At 55.2% G+C, this 17216-nt stretch overlaps 1 protein-coding gene across 1 annotated transcript; it reads right to left on the reverse strand.

Moving 5' to 3' along the window:
- Nucleotides 1-6356: 6356 nt before the first annotated feature.
- On the reverse strand, nt 6357-13244 carry TMEM82 (transmembrane protein 82). The gene is made up of 6 exons (XM_032787612.2): nt 13087-13244; nt 12933-13005; nt 10332-10506; nt 8458-8866; nt 7246-7433; nt 6357-6614 (listed from the first exon to the last, which is right to left on the reverse strand). The coding sequence occupies exons 1-6, from the start codon at nt 13172-13174 to the stop codon at nt 6486-6488; spliced, it is 1062 nt and encodes a 353-aa protein (XP_032643503.1). The 5' UTR covers nt 13175-13244; the 3' UTR covers nt 6357-6485.
- Nucleotides 13245-17216: the final 3972 nt, after the last annotated feature.

A 17216-nucleotide genomic window follows, 5' to 3' on the forward strand; every position in this document is an offset into this window, starting at 1 on the left:
CCGAAACTTCCCCACCCTGTCTATCTCTGGTACTTACGTGGAGCTGCTCACAATATTTAATGGGTTTATTCTCACACTCCCTGCGAGGCAGGGCAGGGCTATTATCCCCATTGTACAGATGGGAAACTGAGGCACAGGGAGGCTACATGACTTCCTCATACAGGAAGTCTGTGGCAGAGCAGAGACTTTAACCCATGTCTCAAGTCCCAGGCTAGTTCCTGACCCACAGGGGCCATCCTTCCAGCCTACAGAGCCTGTGACAGTTCTCGGGGTCCCCAGGACTGCAAGAGAGGCAGCCTTGACCTTGGTGACTAGCTGTTAGCCACTCACGCACTTCTCTGATGGCCTTGGGATAGACATCGGAGCCTTGCACTACATCACCAGCTAACCAGCGAGGGTGGCAACTCCTTCCTGCTTGAATGGGCCGTCACCACAACACATTAACCCATGGGGACTAACATTTACATCTAAGACCATAAAGCAGACTTTTTACATGATTTCTTGAGTGTTACCTGTACACACATCTTGCAATGATCATGATTCTTGCTAAATTACAAGCTTTCTGTAGACACTTTACATGTTAGCCTTTGGATAAATCCCTGCAGGACATGTGTTTGGTGTACTGAGTATGTCAGGTCTGAGATCAGAGTTGTTTGCAAAGAAGAGGGGACCCTTGCCAACTGAGCTCTGTCACTGTTGTGAACTGATGTTTTGGTTTGGGGTCTGTTTCAGGTTTTAGACATGAATAGCTTTCAAGTCTGATTCTGTTTAATCCGCCCACCTGCTACCATATTAAAACAGAGATTGGCTTAACCAGATAGTTTGGGTAATAGATAGCCACTTATGTACCCATTTAGCTTCTGCTAAACAGCAAACACATCATTTTTGCTTATGGTGAATGTACATCAAAAAACAACCATTAGGGCTGTTGTAAAATTTTACCACCTAAATTGTTATTTTGACAGAAAACTGGGATTTCAACAAATGCATTTTTCACAATAGGTTCCTGTTTTCCACAAAACAAATTGATTAGTTTTTTGGGGAAAAAAAAACCAAAAACCCTGATCACTCCAATACCAAAATATTTTGTACAAACCCAGAAATATTTCAATTGGACAATGCTATCCCAGTGCCTTATGGGAATTGTAGTTCAGTTGCCTCATGTCTCCATTTTCATTATGGGCCAGGCTCCTGGATGAACCACATCTCCCATGTTGCACCATAGCAGAGACTCTCCATGACATGCTAGATGACTTCTCCAAGAGGGGAGACCAGGGTGTATCATGGGAAACATAGTCCAACCAGGGAATGTAGCCTATAGAGGGGAATAGGCGTATTAGGCACCTGACCTACAACACCCATGGGGCAACATTTCTAAAAACCAAAATATTTTGGATTTTGGCCAGAATTTTTGGTATTCAATTTCCTGCCACTAATCAAACTTATCCATCCCCATTTTCCATCCAGGTCTACTAACCGTGGTGATAGGTAAAGCAACATTTCTCACCTCTCCACACCAGAGCAGTTGCAGTCTTTCTACAATGCAGGACCCAACATTTCTCTTAAAGTAGCTGCACAAAGTCTCATTTTTATGGGCCTCAAAGGCGCGTGTGTCTACTGGCAATCACATGACCCTTGCACTTCTTAAAGAGACAGTAGGTTACCAAACATCTCTAATCTTGCCTTTAAAAAAACAGCAGTGGACTGGAACCTTCACTCCAAACCTCTTGGCATGTCAGGGTATGCTGGAGTTTATGGAATCAAGTCTCTGGATCTGAACCTGCTCCTACGGCGTTGAATTCAGGTTTGAACCAGCAGCAGAAGGGGCCTGTTTTACAGCTACAGGTCAGGTGCTGTCGTTCTCAGTACCTTTGTCCCAAGATGGCAGAAATCCCAGTAGGACAGTGGAGCTCCCAAGAGCCCCACCATTCAGGGTGGCAAATCTTGCAATATTTTCTTCAGTGCCTCTTATGACATTTTCCACCTGTCTGAAATGAAATTTCATGAGATGTGCTTGTGAGCTTTCTGGCTCCTTTGGATCTCAATGCAAACCTCTCACCCTGATTCAGCGTTAGCCCACTGCCAGAGTCTGGGCCAGAGCCAAACACACCTCCTGAGTCCAGGGGCTAAGACATTGTATGTTACCAGTGACATATGGGCTGGATCAGTCTAGGTGTCAGAACAGCAGACTGGCATATAGGAGACCTGGATTCTAGCCTCAGCTATGCTACAGGCTCCCTGGGTAAACTTGGGCAAGTCATGTCATTGCATTGTGCCTCAATTTCCCCATCAGTAAGACAGGGATAAAAATGCTTTGAGATCCTCAGATGCGAGATGCCGTGCATGTGCACAGGACTAGTGTTGCCCGGTGAGCTGGCAGGGGATATAAAGTCAAAGGTTAACAGGAACAGAAAAGCAAAGTCATTTCCGTTATAATGACTGCAGCCTCCTTTAAGGCCTTTCACCCACCAGCCCGCGCCTTCGTGTGTAGGCACAAGTCCGGGCAGGGTGCGGGTTGGGGAAGGAATGTTGCCATCAGTATTACGTTCTGCAGCGGGTAGCTACAGGCCCTGCAGGAGAGCCTGGGATGCCTGCTGTTCGGTGTTAGAGCAGGGATTCCTGCCAGCCCCCGTGGGACACAGGGAGAGCTGTCAGTGCCCATGAAGAGAGCTGGGCACAATTCCCAAATTTCCCAAGGTCCCCCCATGGCTTTCTGAGGCTGAGTGGGCATTGCTGCAAATGCTGCTCTTCATCGTGATGAGGGGGATCCTCAGCCCACCCCCTCTGCAGCTGGCCAGCTGTGCTGCCAGCCCCACAAGCTGCACATGCTGCTGTCAAAGGAGCAGATGTGACAAGTTGATGCAGGCTGAGGGGAATCAGCAGCAGAGGTGGGCTGGGCTGACAGCATCATAAGACCTGTGGGGGAGCCCCCCAGGGCCTGTGCTGCCACTCTGCATTGGCATCACTCGACAGCAAGTCCAGCTTGGGTCTGTTCATGTCCAGGTTCATTCCCAGTCAGCAGCGGCTGACGCAGCCCTTTGCTGGGACACATGAATAGCAACAGTGACACCCTGTGGCCAGCTGGTTGGCCTAGGTCCCTGCTCTGCATTTGCGGGAGAACCAGCTGATCCCAGCACTCAGAACCAGGGGCTACATCCTGGCCAGCCAGTGCTCAGAACCCCACTGGAAGGGTGATGCCCATCAGAGATACAGTCACTGGTGGGGGCCTCAGTAACTGGGCCGGGGGATACAGTAGTGACTGGGGTGGCGCTGATACCAGGTGGTGATAGCACTTTACAACCCACATGCTCCCCTCCCTGTTACAAGCCCCCTGGCTACGGCTCCCCCAGCCCCTCCTCAGCTCCCCTCAAGTCTTTTCTGCTACCTCCCTGCTGGGAACACCTGCCTCTGCCCATGGGCTCATGGTCATCTTCCCTCTCCTCCTTCTGCCTGGCCACGAGCACAAAGGAGGGGGGCACTGGGGGTGCAGAGCCATCGGCAGGACATGGATCCACATCAGGGTAAGTTGTTCCAGGAGAAGGGGGCTTTGAAGGGGAAGATGGTCCTGCAGCTAAAACCTGTAATAGACCTCTGGGTTCCACTGCTGCCTTTGCCTTGTGCGGCCTGGCGCAAGCAGCTTCTCCAGCTGTAAAATGCAGGTTGTGATTCTGCGGGAACGTGGGTCCTTCATCGTGGGACCCTGCCGTGGCTGGCCATGCACACAGTCTAACTTCACAGCAGTGAATGGTGCAGTGAGCGCAGAGGGAGGTAAGTTTTCACCCTGGATTTCACAGGCTCGAGAGGCTGAGTGAGGCTGTTCCTCGTAGCTAAGGCCCTTGAGTTGACCCATTCCTTAGTCGTTGGGACTGTAGTCTCTTGGGGACAGGAAGGAGGCATGGGGTTAGGGTACAGTCAGAGGAGGCAGGAGCCTGAAGCCAGTTCCAAGCTCCGCCCCCGACTCTTGGTAAGGTCACAAACTCTCTGTTCCTCAGTGTCCCCATGTGCAATGAGGCCAGTAGCGACTGCTCCCACGGGCTGGTAAAGAGCACGAAGATCCCAGCCGGAAGGTTTTAGGGCCAAAATCTTCCCGTTGCTGATCCCTGCTGGAGAAACATGATGCGTCCAGGCTTTGGACTGGGGCGGGGCGTGTGTGCGTAAAATGAGCAAATCATGCTGGCTTGGGTTAAAATAAAATCACCCCCATAACCCTTCCAGACAGGGAGCGGGAGCCCTTCAGCACCACTTAAGAGAAGACAATTTTTTTTTATTTAAGCTTCTCTCCCAGCCAAGACATTAACTCCCCCCAAGATTTCACAGTCCCCACCCCCGGCCTGCAGCCCCCATCTCACCCAGGCAGGCAGTGCCACCATGAGACCCATCAGTCAGGCCAGGCTTGCCAGCACTATCTACTCAGCCACCCGCTCCTGGAGTCCGTTCCCTCTCCAGTCCTGGTTTACAGCAGGAATGGAAATAGTTCTGCAGGACCCTCGCCTGATGTGGAAGGTAGGAGCCCAAGAATTGATGTGTTGTTCTGGCCCATGATGTTACCTTCACCCATCATCTTACTTGGCTGGATAGGCCAAAGCTAGTGAGATACAAATATATATGAAGATTTGCCTATCTCATAGAACTGGAAGGGACCCCGAAGGATCATCAAGTCCAGCCCCCTGCCTTCACTAGCAGGACCAAGTACTGATTTTGCCCCATATCATTTAAGTGGCCCCCTCAAGGACTGAACTCACAACCCTGGGTTTAACAGGCCAATGCTCAAATCACTGAGCTATGCCTCCCAATCAGCTGGGCAGGAGTAGAGCAGGCTGGTGGGGAGTGAAAGACGATTGAAGCACATCAGGCCATGTAGCTCCAACATTTCCTGTCACTTCGATTGCCACTGATCAGGTCAGGACCCTCCCCGAGGACAGTGATAAACAGTCAGAAGCGCAGTAATGAGGGACAGGACTCTAGCCACCCACCCTCCAGCTCAGTGTGTTTTAAACACTTTATTCTCACATATGGCCACACAATTGACAGTACAAAAGTCCATGGATTTCCCTCTTCCACCTAACTCACTAGACAGGGAAGCTGACGGGCACTGTGCCTCCCGTCTCATTCTGGGATGGTGTCCAGAGCCCAGCCCAGGCCGCTCATTGCAATCACAGTCCCCGAGGACGTGGCCTAAGGCTTCTGAAGGAGAGGCTAGTGCAAGATCAGAGAGAGCCTGAATGGGACAGAGCAAACCCATGGCCCAGGGGGACGAGGCAAATCTGGAGCAGGGGGTCCGGACAGTCCCATCACGGGCTGCTCAATTTCAAGGTCGGCTCCAGCCCCGAAGGCAGCAATTCAGAGATCCCATCCAGCTGAGCCAGCCCCTGCTACCAAACATCCAGCCCACCTGCAGGCTCGTCCCCTTCAGAGCCCCGGAGGAACAGGCTACAGAGGAATGGCTCTGTGCCCCCAGAACAGCTAGATGCTAAGGGGCACTGAGTGACACCCCAGCCCCTGACACAGAGGACGCTGAGGAAGTGCACATGGAGGGGAGGCACATCTGTGAGATGAGAAGGAGCCCCCATGTGCACCAACACGCAGTAAGGAGGGGTATTTCCTTGGCAATGAAGTAGGAGGGAATTCTTTACAGTAAGTGTGTAGGTGCTGGATTAACAGGCCTGGCCCTCCATCCCCAAGCTTGTCTCCCCTGCTGCTCTGCCAAGGGGCCTCAGCCTTGACTTGAAGGGACAAGCTCCAGGAGGAGAGCAAGGCCCATGCCCATTCACTCTCTAGCAGCTGCTGAGCAGGGAGCCGATGGGGACTGTGAGTCAGGCAATGGGGATACCTGTGCATGCATCCAGCTGGCCACCAACGCATTCCATCCAGGCCACCAAAAACTCAGACAGCAGCAACCCCGTCTTGCTTTGACCAAGCTCCTCGCCACCCACCTCCATAACTGGCCTTGTGCACCAGTTCAGTGGGCAAGACACTTGGCTTTGGGATTGATCCAGGGACAGCTGGTTCCTGACACGAGCACTGCAAGCTCAGGCACCAGGAGAGGCTGGGATCACTGGCACCCGAGAGCTGCTGGTCGGGGCAAGCTAGAGACGATCTGGAAAGAGCCAGCAGGGAAAGTGAAACCTTTAAAATCCAGGGGCGGTGGGGGTAGGGTTTCCCATTCTCCAGTATGTGATGCAGCCCGGAGGGTGATATGAGGCCTCCCCATTTCCAGGGTCCAGTGCACATCAACCAACCGCAGTGTGTTTGGTGTGGGGGGTTGAGGGGAGCACAGAGTCATCTAGACAGTTAACCTGGGACTGTGCAAACAACTGTCCATTGATAATGTCCTCAGCAGATCACCCCCCTGCTACTGGAGGACGTACGGCCTGTTAGTTAAGCTGCGTCAGCCAGCATGGCCTGGAGCTTGAAATGTCACAGTTCAGTCCCAGTCGCTGGAGCTTTGCCTTTCTCGCCATCGCTGGAACATGGCAGCCCCCTCCTCACCTCTCGGCTCCAGCCTCTCCGCTTGAGGACTTGGTCACTGAGCTGAATTTTCTACTGTGGGCCTCAGGCCTAGGCTGGGGCTGGCTGGAACTGGAACTGGGTTCTGGGAACCTTTGAGAAAAATCCTGCTGAGAAGCAAACCCCCCCCGCCCCCCAAATATTAGACAGCAAACAGCCTCTCCAGCCACGAGCCTGCACTCATGGCCTGCCCGAGCAGCATCAGGCATAAGCCAACGGGCAGCTACCTGCACCCATAGCCAGGAGCTCTCTCGGGCTCTCGCTGGGTTGCCCAGCCTTAGCCCACTCCCCAGACAGGAGTGCCCTGAGGAGCTGCCACCTGTCTCCCTCCGACACTCGGGGCCCATGTCTCTGCTGGGTCATTCCACCCCAGAGAACTGGGCCTTTGCCAGCTTCATCCTCCTGCCTCTGTGGCAGCCCCTTAGCTACCCATCCTCATTCCCGTCAACCCGCTGTGCTTAACATCCTTCTCCTCTCCCCTCACTTCCACAATTCCTCCCTCTCCCCCTCAACAGAGTCGGTGCGGCCCAGAGCCCATCATGTGAGCACCGAGAGGACTCTTCGGAGATTTCCAAGGCAGTGGAACTGTTCTGCTCTTGCAAGCCGACTCTCAGTCCCTCGGAGGTTAGATTGTACAGGGCAGGGCTGGATTTGCCCCGAGGAACGCAGGAGACCATTCTGGTCTCCCTTGTACTCCTCCAGGTGCAGTATGCGCGGACGGTACGTGGGCAGTCTCACCTGTGCCTGGCAGATGTCCAGCATGATTCCTGCCCGAACCAGGCACCAGATCTCACCCACCAGCGAGATGAAGATGTTCATGATGTCCATCCACCGGCCCACCGTCATTAGGAGGATGAGCAAGCCTCCCATCCTCACAAACACTGTCTGATAGACCATCTGCTCGCTGGGGTTATGCCTCTGCTCCTCTGTCAGGAACAAAACGGCCATGGCATGAACCATTTCCTACCCTCCCTTTGGGCTTGGGCAGCAACTTCAGCCACGTCATGTGGCTGCTATGGCCAGGAAAATGGTCCCTTCCTAAGACACTGGATACAGCTACACTGGCGCTGAAGGTGCAACTCCCAGCTCGGACAGACATATCTGCACTAGCTTCGATCAAACTAGCATGCTAAAAACAGAAGAGTAGCTGCGGCGGCACGAGTGGTGGGACGGGCTAGCCACCTGAAGGGCGCATTGAGGGTCCCGTACCACGCGCCAGCGTAGACGCGCCCTATGTGACACTGGGAGCTTTGCAGCTGCATTGCAGCCATCGGAGAGCAAACTGGCGTCTGTTCTGCCTCCGGGAAGGGGCTGCAGGAAGCCATGCTCCTGAGCTGCTGCCCAGGACAGTCCAGATCTCCGCCCTTGGCAGAAATCGGAGAATGGATCGTAGGCGCTGGAGTCCTATGACCTGAGCTAGGCAGAAGGTCAGAGGAGAGGATCACAGCGGTCACTTCTGGATTTATAACCTGTGGCTCAAGGTGGTGGGAACAGTTCCCAGGATGATGCTTCATTGCAAGAGGAAAGCTAAATGTGGAGGTTAAGAATGAGAGAGAAACACGCCTGAGCACTATCAAAACTACACGAGCAACAGGAGAGAATTTGGTCCCATTCTGGTTCCAAACATTCCCGCCCACCACACTCGCTTCACCAACAAAGCGCAAAGCAGAAGTGGCACATCACCAGAACAAGCTCCCATTGGCTGATCATACCCTGGTGGGCAGCTTGACCCCTTGTCCTGCATCCAATGGCTGGACTTGCTCATTGGGAGGGCTCCATTTTAAAGGTCCCGTTTTGAGCGGTTAGTCCCCACGAATAAGACCAGGGGGTTCCCCCGTCTTGCCTGGAAGTGCACAAAACAAATCCCCTTGCCAAAAAAACCTAGGGGCCTTGGGAGCATCCGGCCAGGAAGGAGCTCAGCTGGTTTCCGAGCTGCCATGGAGACCTCACCTTGCATGTAGATGACCAGCAGGGTGTAGCAGATGGTGAGCGGTGTCCAGAAGCGTATGGCCTCCGAGGTGGTGAGAAAATCCCTGTTGATCAGCGCGACAGCGGCCAGGTCAGCCACTATGAAGGTGATCTTGAGGGCGTTGCAGAGCAGAGCGGGGATGCCGTGCCAGGTGGTGAGCAGGAAGATGCAGACCCCACAGTAGCGCTCCTTGCTGTGCAGCTCGTACATGGTGCAGACGTGCCGGGCCAGCCTCCAGACGTAGCAGGTGATCAGGCCGGCCAGGCCCAAGCTGAGGAGCAGGTTGGAGCTGCGGTGAGGAGCTCCCTCCAGGAGGTAGCTGAGGCTGCAGGAGATTCCGCACCCCAGGGAGTACTGGCACAGCAGGTACAACTGGCTGCTGTGGGCCCCCTGCAGAAGCAGAGCATTGGAAATGCAGCATGTTAGCTACATGCCCGTGAGATGGCTATTGATACATATTCCTCGAGGCAGAGCCTAAAATTCAGTGGCTGGTCTAATTCCCCGGCACAGCAAATGGAAACCACTCAAGAAGTCAGAAAGCATCCGCCAACTTGGGATGGGTAATGTTACACCGCAGCTAAGATAATGGTGGTGTAACAAGACAGTTGAGTCTGGTGCACATTGTGCAGCGCTGGGACCAGGATGCTGCTCCTTCAGCTACCCACCTACCATCTGAGCTAAGGGACCGCCCCAGTACAGGTAGCTCCTTTGTTCTCTGTTGCCCTTGCATGTTTGGCACAACATTCCTTTGCCTATCCTCTCCTCCACATCCACACGCCCACGTGGCCTGTGGCCATAAGTTAGGACTTCGTAGACCTCTGCCTTGAGGTTTCATGAGCTGCAGACCCTCGTGTGGAGGAGCACTGGTAAAAATGAGGAGCTCCCAACCCTGGTAGGTTCTCCCATTCCACAGCAGCCCAGACACAGGACGGTCTGATGAGCAAAACCTCTAGGCCTACGCATGCTTCTAATCACGTGTCATCTGACTCTGCCCAGGAAGGGTGGTCCAGTGGCTAGTACCCTAGGCCAGTGGTTTTCAACCCTTTTTTTCTGGCAGCCCAGTTGAATAAAATTGTTGCTGTCCAATGGAAATGTGGAGCCAGTGCTCAAGGTGGGGGCAGCACACGGTGCCCCATGGCCCCACCGCCTAGGAGCCAGATCTGCTGCTAGCCACTTCCAGGGCGCAGCATCGTATCAGAACAGGTAGGGACTAACCTGCCTTAGCCAGGCAGCACCGCTGACGGGCCTTTTAATGGCACGACCCACTGCCTTCTATTCCGCAGTTTGAAAACCACTGCCCTGGGCTGCCACTCAGCAGATCAACTTTTGACTCCTGGCTCTAGTCTCTTGGTCCTCAGACCAGCGAGGTCTGGAGATGTAGTCAGAGTCAGCTCTGCAGCACCTCCCTCAGGCCAGTCGCAGAGGTGTTCATAGACTCCACCCTTCATCAGGTCATCAGCTAGGGCTGGACCCTCCCTGGGCAGGAATATTACAGGCAAATGGAAGATGGAGAACCATGCACAGTGTGGCCTAGTGAACAGAGCATCAGACTGGGATTCATGAGACCTGGGTTCCATTCCTGGCTCTGTGTGACTTTGGGCAAGTCCCTATTCCACTCTGCCTCAGTCTCCTCGTCTGTAAAATGGGGATAAATGACACACATCTCCTTTATTAAGCATTTTGAGATCTACTGAAGGAAAGTGTCCTGTCAGAGCTGTGAGTTATTACTACAGTGCACTAGACTATAGATCAGGAATCCACCCTCCCGGTCTGGTCCCAACAATGGCTCATACATGACTACAGAGAGTCTCAGGAGATTATTACACCGGCCCCCTACCCAGAGACGGCAACTCACCTTATTCAGGGACAGCAGCAGAGACACAGCCCTGAGGGAAAACTCCAGCACCACCAAAGCAGCGACGCGACACCCAACCACCGTGAAGAGCAATGTCAGTAGAAGGAGGTGGACGTGATCCAGCAGGGACCACTGGGAGCGGATGGTCTCCTTCTCCTTCTGCCTGTCCGGATCACTGGGAACAGAGAGAGACAGGCTCAGGGCACAGCTGGCTCAGGATCAGTCTTCGGGGTGCTGGGAATCTCTCCCTCCTGCTGCATTAGGGGAAGTCCGGGCCCCAGGCGGCTAACCTTCAACCACCTTCACGCTCAAAGAAATGAGGGCCCAGCCCTGTAACCAGATTCTGGTAACTCACCCCTCCGTGCAGTGCCAGAGTGTGTCCATTGGTTTCAGTGGAAACAGAGCATCTGCAGGATCAAGCCCCAAGGGGCCCTCCGACTCCCCCCCATTACTCCAGCTAAGAGCAGCTTTTCTTGCTTTCTCCTTAGGTCCATCCAGGCCCCTCTCCTGCCTGGAGAATGCCCCTTGCACCCCAAGTCCTCCATCCAAAGCAGCTAATAACTAACACAGCAGCTCAGGATCCCAAAGTGTTACCCATCTGCTCTAGTGTATGCACAAAGGCCAGCTATGCACATCGAGCCCCAGTGAGAGAGGAACTTGAGTCAAAGACACCACGCCTCAACCGTACACTTGTGAACAAGGGGCAGGAGATCTTCACAGAGCAGCAGGACTCGTGGTCTTTGGGTCTGACCCAAGAGATCCAGGCACACGAAGCTGCCCAGGGTTGGCTCCACCTGATGTGTGGCCAGAATTCTAGAGTTGCTGCCCAAGAGGCCCCCTCAGCTGGAAAATAAATAATAACCCTGAAGAAACCCAGTTCCAGACTCTTCCCCCACCCCAGCTACCCACCCATTCTCCCAGAGCTCTTCAAGCTACACCGGGTCCCCTGTCCCAGCCTCCCTGGCAGCAGTTCCTCACAGATCATCTCCTGGGCTCTGGCCATGGGGGAGAGCAGGTCTACTCTGGTGGTGGGTTCAAGGCCAGGGAGGGGGGTGTTCCCCTTTGGCTTTTGAGGCGGCAGGTCTGCCCTGAGCAGTGTTGGGGTGGGGGGCGGGTGTCCCTAGGCTGGAGTAAGGAGAAAGGGAAGGGACCCCTTCCACAAGCAGCTGGGGCTGGGTTGAATAGGCTACAACCCCTCCGTGCAAGGGTAGCTTGGTGCTTTCTCCTCCCTGTGCAGCAGGCAAAGGCTCTGGGGTGCACCCCCATAGACACCTAGAGACACCCAATTCCCAGCACATGGGCGCTAGTGGGTCCCTCTCAGAGAGGGCTGAGCAGCTCGACCAGCAGGGGTTGCCAACCAGCCAGGATTCATTTCATTGAATGAAACCTCCAGAATTAACGCCAAACGAAATTGGCAACCTAAGAATGGCCTGTGCGTTGTGGGGTGGGGCACAAAGACTTCTTTTCTAGCCAATCTTCCCCCCTTCCCCAAGTGTAACTAGTAGCTGGCCCCTGCTGGCCCCAGAGGCAGCCTTAGGACTGTGGGGCCAGCCAGGGGTCTGATCCTTTGGGATACGCCTGATCTGACACATTGGCCGAGCCAAGAGAGGTCCTGAACGTGTGTGTGTGGGGGGGGGCGGGGGGGAGGGTCAGAAAAACCAAAAGGGGGAAGTGGGGAGACCCTGGTACATGGCTGGCAGAGCCAGCAGCTTCAACCAGGCTTACAATCCTCTACAGATCAAAGAGCTGGTGGGGGGCAGCCATTAATGCCATACAGCGTCACACCCAGCTCTGCCCATCCTCCCCATAGAGGCTAACATGCTGACCCCCAGAATGACTCAGTGCCCAGACAGAAAGAATTCATAATGGGCTGGAGGGGAAGAAGGGAGGCCCACAGAGCCATGGGTATGGGGAAGAGGGAATGTGGGTACAGAGAGCCCCTGGCATGCAGGGCAGAGAGACAATTTTATAGGGCAGGGGGACACCCTGTGCCCCTGGCATGGGGCAGGAGCAGGGGGATTGCAGGGAGTCCCTGTAGTAGAAGGGGAGGAGGGGAAAGCACATAGGGATCTGGGCTGGGGCGGAAGGAGAGAACGGCGGGTGTGTGCGGTGTGCTGGGCCTACACAAGGCATGAAGTGTGTCACACCCTTGTTGTATAGGCTAGTAAACAGCATGGGGAGGGGGTGGGCAGGGACAGGGCCTGGGGGCAGCCTAGCCCCAGATGCCCGTTAATGTTTGCAATCAGATCCAAGGCTCTGCCCAAGGAAAAAGAGCTAGAGACTCAAACAGCTTTTCCTCCGCCAGGCCCAGGGGCAGCTCCGGTACCAGGGGACTGACAGGAGCCCAGCAGGGGCCAGAACCTGCCATTCCAGCAGCCCAGCAGGGTCACACTGCAGCCCAGCGAGCTGCAACCCGCCTGGATTTCAATGCTAGGCATCAGAGTCCATTCTTCACCACATGGCACTCAAGCAGCTCGTGTGCCCGTCTCAACTGAACCCGCAGGGCAGCGGGGCCTGGGAGCAGGGAGAAAGGGCTTGGAGGAAATTAAAGCTGCTCAGGGAATCATTTTTGTTGGGACCAACGATTCTTCCCCCACTTACTTCAGACACTGGATGTAGAGATAAATCTTCACCAGGCTGCAGAGGACAGACACAGCACAGGCTCCTATTAGCCCTGCAGGGGAGAAAAGAGCCAGGTGGGTCCTGGGGAAGCCAAGGAGACCAGAGGGGAAAGCTAGTAAAGGGCTAAACTCACCTTGCAAGAGAGAGTCCAGCAGGGTGGAACCCCAGGCCAAGCTGGGGAAACCAGGGAGCCAGGAGGCCAGAAACTCAAAGGAGACCATTTTTCACCAGCTCTGAGCGGGCTTGGAATCAGGTGTGGGGAGCTGGGCTCTGCCGGCTGATGTCAGTCTCAAAGGTCTGTAGAGAGGAGTTTGATAAGAGGCACCAGGAGGGGGCTAGGTGCTGGTAAATCATTCTCCATGTGCCCTGCCTGCAATCGGCTGGCCAGAGAGGGCTGGGGGAATGGGAAGGGATCTTCACAAGGTTGCCTGGAATTCCTGTGTTAAAGGGACCCAGCCAGGCAAGTTAGTTCTACAGCCAGGCTAAAGAACTTGGCCAATTCACAGCCACAGAACAGATTTCTGTTCAGCACAAAGCATTCGCCCTGCCAATTTCACAACCCAAACACTGCAGTGTTTTGCTAGCCTAAGGCATCCTGGCCCAGTGGCAACATGGAGGGGAAAAGCTGGGTTCTGTGCTTGGTTCTGCTACCAACTCAAAGTTATTTTGCTGTTTGTGCCTCAGTTTCCCCATGTGTAAAATGCAGCAAATGCTGCTCGGCCTCCTTTCTAAAGTGGTTCCAGACCCTCTGATTAAAATTCTCCTTATGTACTTGATATCGTTATTAGTGCATGAAAACTGACCCACTCCGAGCATGAAACAGAAACAGCCAAAACATGGAAAAGTACCAGATTTAAAAAACCCCTTTTGGGTTGTATCATCTCACGTTTTGATACTCACCTAGGGGGAAAATACTGGGTCTTTTCTTAAAGTAATTTTAAGCCTGACCCCGCCCCCCCCATCTGTGTAGTTAATCAACATAAGTGTGGGGGCGGGAGACAATACATGGGAGAGAAACTAGAGGAAAAGCTGGTCTCTGTCTCGCTCATCTCCTTTCTTCAGCTCTCTTCTGTCTGGGTATTTCTAAAAAGCCAGGTGCGATCTATGTGGAGAAGATGATGACAAAGAACCACCCTCCGTTTACACATCCCTACCACAGGGTGGAAGGTGTGAATGGTCCAATACAGCATTTCTCAGCTGGTTTCTCATCACAATGGCCTTTGGGTGTTTGAATTAACCCCGCTTTTTTTCACGCAGTGTGGCCAGACACTGAGGGAAAGGGACTTGTTGGTACTTAGTTAAAGTAACCAGCGATTACTGTGATGCCCTGATCCTTTAACCCCCTCAGAGCTGCACTCTGAAGGCCCCGCTCCTGTGATTAGCTCTGTGTGGGTCAATGCACGTGAGTGGAACATGCCTCAAATCATAGTCAGCTGGGGGGTTAGGGTTAGGAGAGCAGAGCACCTTTGGGGGCACGAGCCCAAATCCTTGCCCCACCTGCTATTGGAAACCCTCCCCAATGCTCAGAGGTGCAGTCCTGCCTGCAAACCCTGGAGAGCACCTAGAGGCCAGGTGTCATTTCTTCCTACAGCTGAATGCAGCTTGGATAGTGCCCCCTCCCCATCCCTTATAGCACCTGGAGCTGTTTGGGGCAGGAGGGTTAATTGTTTGTGTCAGTTATTCTTGGTGCTGGGTAGGTCTGCTCTAGGGCCAGTGCAACAATTTAGGCTCCCTAGGCGGTCGCCTAGGGCACTAGGATTTGGGTGGGAGGGCGCCATTTTCTTCGGCAGCGACCGTGGCAGCTGGATCTTCGGCCACCTCGGTTGCCGCCGGCATTTAGGCGGAGGGAGCTGGGGCAGGGGACTGTGGGGAGGGCCGCCTGCAGCAAGTAATGGGGGAGGCAGCACGCAGGGGAACTCCCCGCCCCAGCTCACCCCTGCCCCGCCTCCTCCCTGAGCACGCCGTGGATGCTTCACTTCTCCCACCTCTCAGGCTTACGGCACCTAAGCTGATTGGCACCGCAAGCCTCGGAGGCGAGAGAAGTGAAGCGACGATGGCGTGCTCGAGGAGGAGGCGGGGCAGGGGTGAGCTGGGGAGGGGAGTTCCCCTGCNGGAAGCGGGAGAAGTGAAGCAGCCACGGTGTGCTCAGGGTGCTCGTGCTCGTGCATGGAGCAGGGGTGAGCTGGGGCGTGGGGGGGAACCTCAGGGCGGAGAGTGGGGGGTGGGGAGCTGCTGCAGGGGAGTGGCGTCTCAGAGCAGAGGGGGGGAGCTGCTGCGGGGGGTCACCTCAGGGTGGGGGCTCGGGGACGAGGGAGGGCACAAGGTGGAAGTTTCGCCTAGGGCACGAAACATCCTTGCACTGGCCCTGGTCTGCTCCAGGACACATCCATGGTCTTACAGCCCAGCTGCCCCTGGACCTCTCTGAAGGGTGTCTGTCCTGCAAGACTTCTCGCTGGTGCAAGGGGGATACATTTGGAGGGATGGGGTGGGATTGTGATTTGGGGGGCGTGGGAGTTAGAAGGGACAAGCTGGGTGCTTGACAGACAGGGCAGGAAGTGGATGGGGCTACTCATGGCTTGATATGGGTGTTGGCCACATAAGCAGCCACCTAAAGCATCATCATTTTAAGCACCTCTAGCCTAGCCCAGCCCCCTCCCACTAGCTGGAGGCCAATCAGGGATGGTCCTGGCCTTTTCAGAGTGCTCCCCCCAACTTTCAGAGTGGAGGGGGAACTGGCTACAGCAACCCATCTAGGGCTAGCCCCAGGGCCCATTCAGAGGGGGAAACCCAGCACTGAATTGTGGTGGGGGGTTGTGTACCACTCACTTGTGGCATCAGGGCAGAGCACCAGGGGGTGATTCTATGGGCCGTGCCTCTTTCTGCAGAGCTCTGTGCCCTTTGCTCCAGGGCACACACGAGTGGAGCTGGGCACATGGAGGTATGATGCCTATGAAGTATAATTGGTCACATTTCCTGTGTGTCCCCAGTAGCTTGCAGCAGGAGTCCACAGGGATCGAGGTGAGCTAGGCCTGGGGCGAGCAACCAGTTTAGTGCCTGGCGCACGGGGCTGGAAATGGGCCCCCAGCCCCTGCATGAACACTTACACCGACATGCCTGGGATTGAACTAGGGCTCTCTGGAGCTGAAAGCACAAGCGTCTACAGCATGAGCCACAGCTGGGGGCTGTGAGTGATGCCTAACCCCCATGGGTCTGTCCCAAGGGGCCCATAACACATTCCCCAGTGGGTTACAAATGCCTGACAGTGCCTGCCCTGCTGCCACTACTGCCATTGGCCGGCTGCATGTGCAGCCTGGCACGGGCACCTGAGGCCAACTAGCAGGTGCCTAGGGCGGCAGCTTGGTGCAAGGGATGAAGAGTGGGGCTGCCTGAGGGCAGGTTCAGCTGCCAGCTGGGGCTCTGAGGAGCAGGAAGCAGCCCCCATTGCCGCTTCCCTGGGTGCTTCCTGCCCCCAGCACAGGTAAGGCCGGGGCTCAGGCGCTGAGCAGCTCAGGGCTGCTTCTGGCAGCACCGTGAGTGCAGCTGGGTCTCCACCTGGCTCCATGTCAGTGCCCAGCCCCCACAGGCTCTACTGCCTGGGTACCCCAGCTGCTGCTTCAACTCCATGGTGTCTGGGCTCTGGGGGTGCTGCCACCGTATCCTGGCTACGAACCAGACAGCGAGGTGCTCATCTGGAACAGGCGGGCCCCCCGCTCCCCTCCTGGGCCCTGGGCAGCTGGTGCCAATCTGCCTGGAAAGGGCCATTGGGCAGGGCAGCCCTGGGTGAGGGTATTGTCTACCCAAAGGGCTCAGTGGCTTGCAGAGCCTTGGGTAAGGCCGAAGGGGGGTTTTCATCCTGGCCTGGCCCAGTTCATCTCGGCATCTGTCACTGGGGCACAGTGGCCGCTACAGCCCCAGGTCAGGGTCTGACCCGTCAGCCTCCAACCCAGCAGCACCAGGTCTGGGAGCAGTGGTAGCGGCAGCAGGGGAGGTGCCCGGGCTCCACTGCTAATTTCTAAAGATGTGGGCGACAGAACAGTTTAAGCGGCCCCTGGTGGGCACCATGTTTCCAGCACCGATCTCCATGCCTCCCAGATGGCTGCTCCCTGCCCAGTTCTGCTGCTCTCTGGCTTTGCACTCCTGTGCTGTCTGCATGGCACTGCCCTGTTCACGCACCAAAGTCCAGGCTCTGCCCTTCCACTTCCCCAGCAAGGGGCTCAGTGCCTGGCCTTGCTCTGATGGGCCCAGTTCGTCTCACTGGTTCTT

Source organism: Chelonoidis abingdonii, chromosome 23, assembly GCF_003597395.2.
Source record: "Chelonoidis abingdonii isolate Lonesome George chromosome 23, CheloAbing_2.0, whole genome shotgun sequence".
Taxonomy (NCBI): domain Eukaryota; kingdom Metazoa; phylum Chordata; order Testudines; family Testudinidae; genus Chelonoidis; species Chelonoidis abingdonii.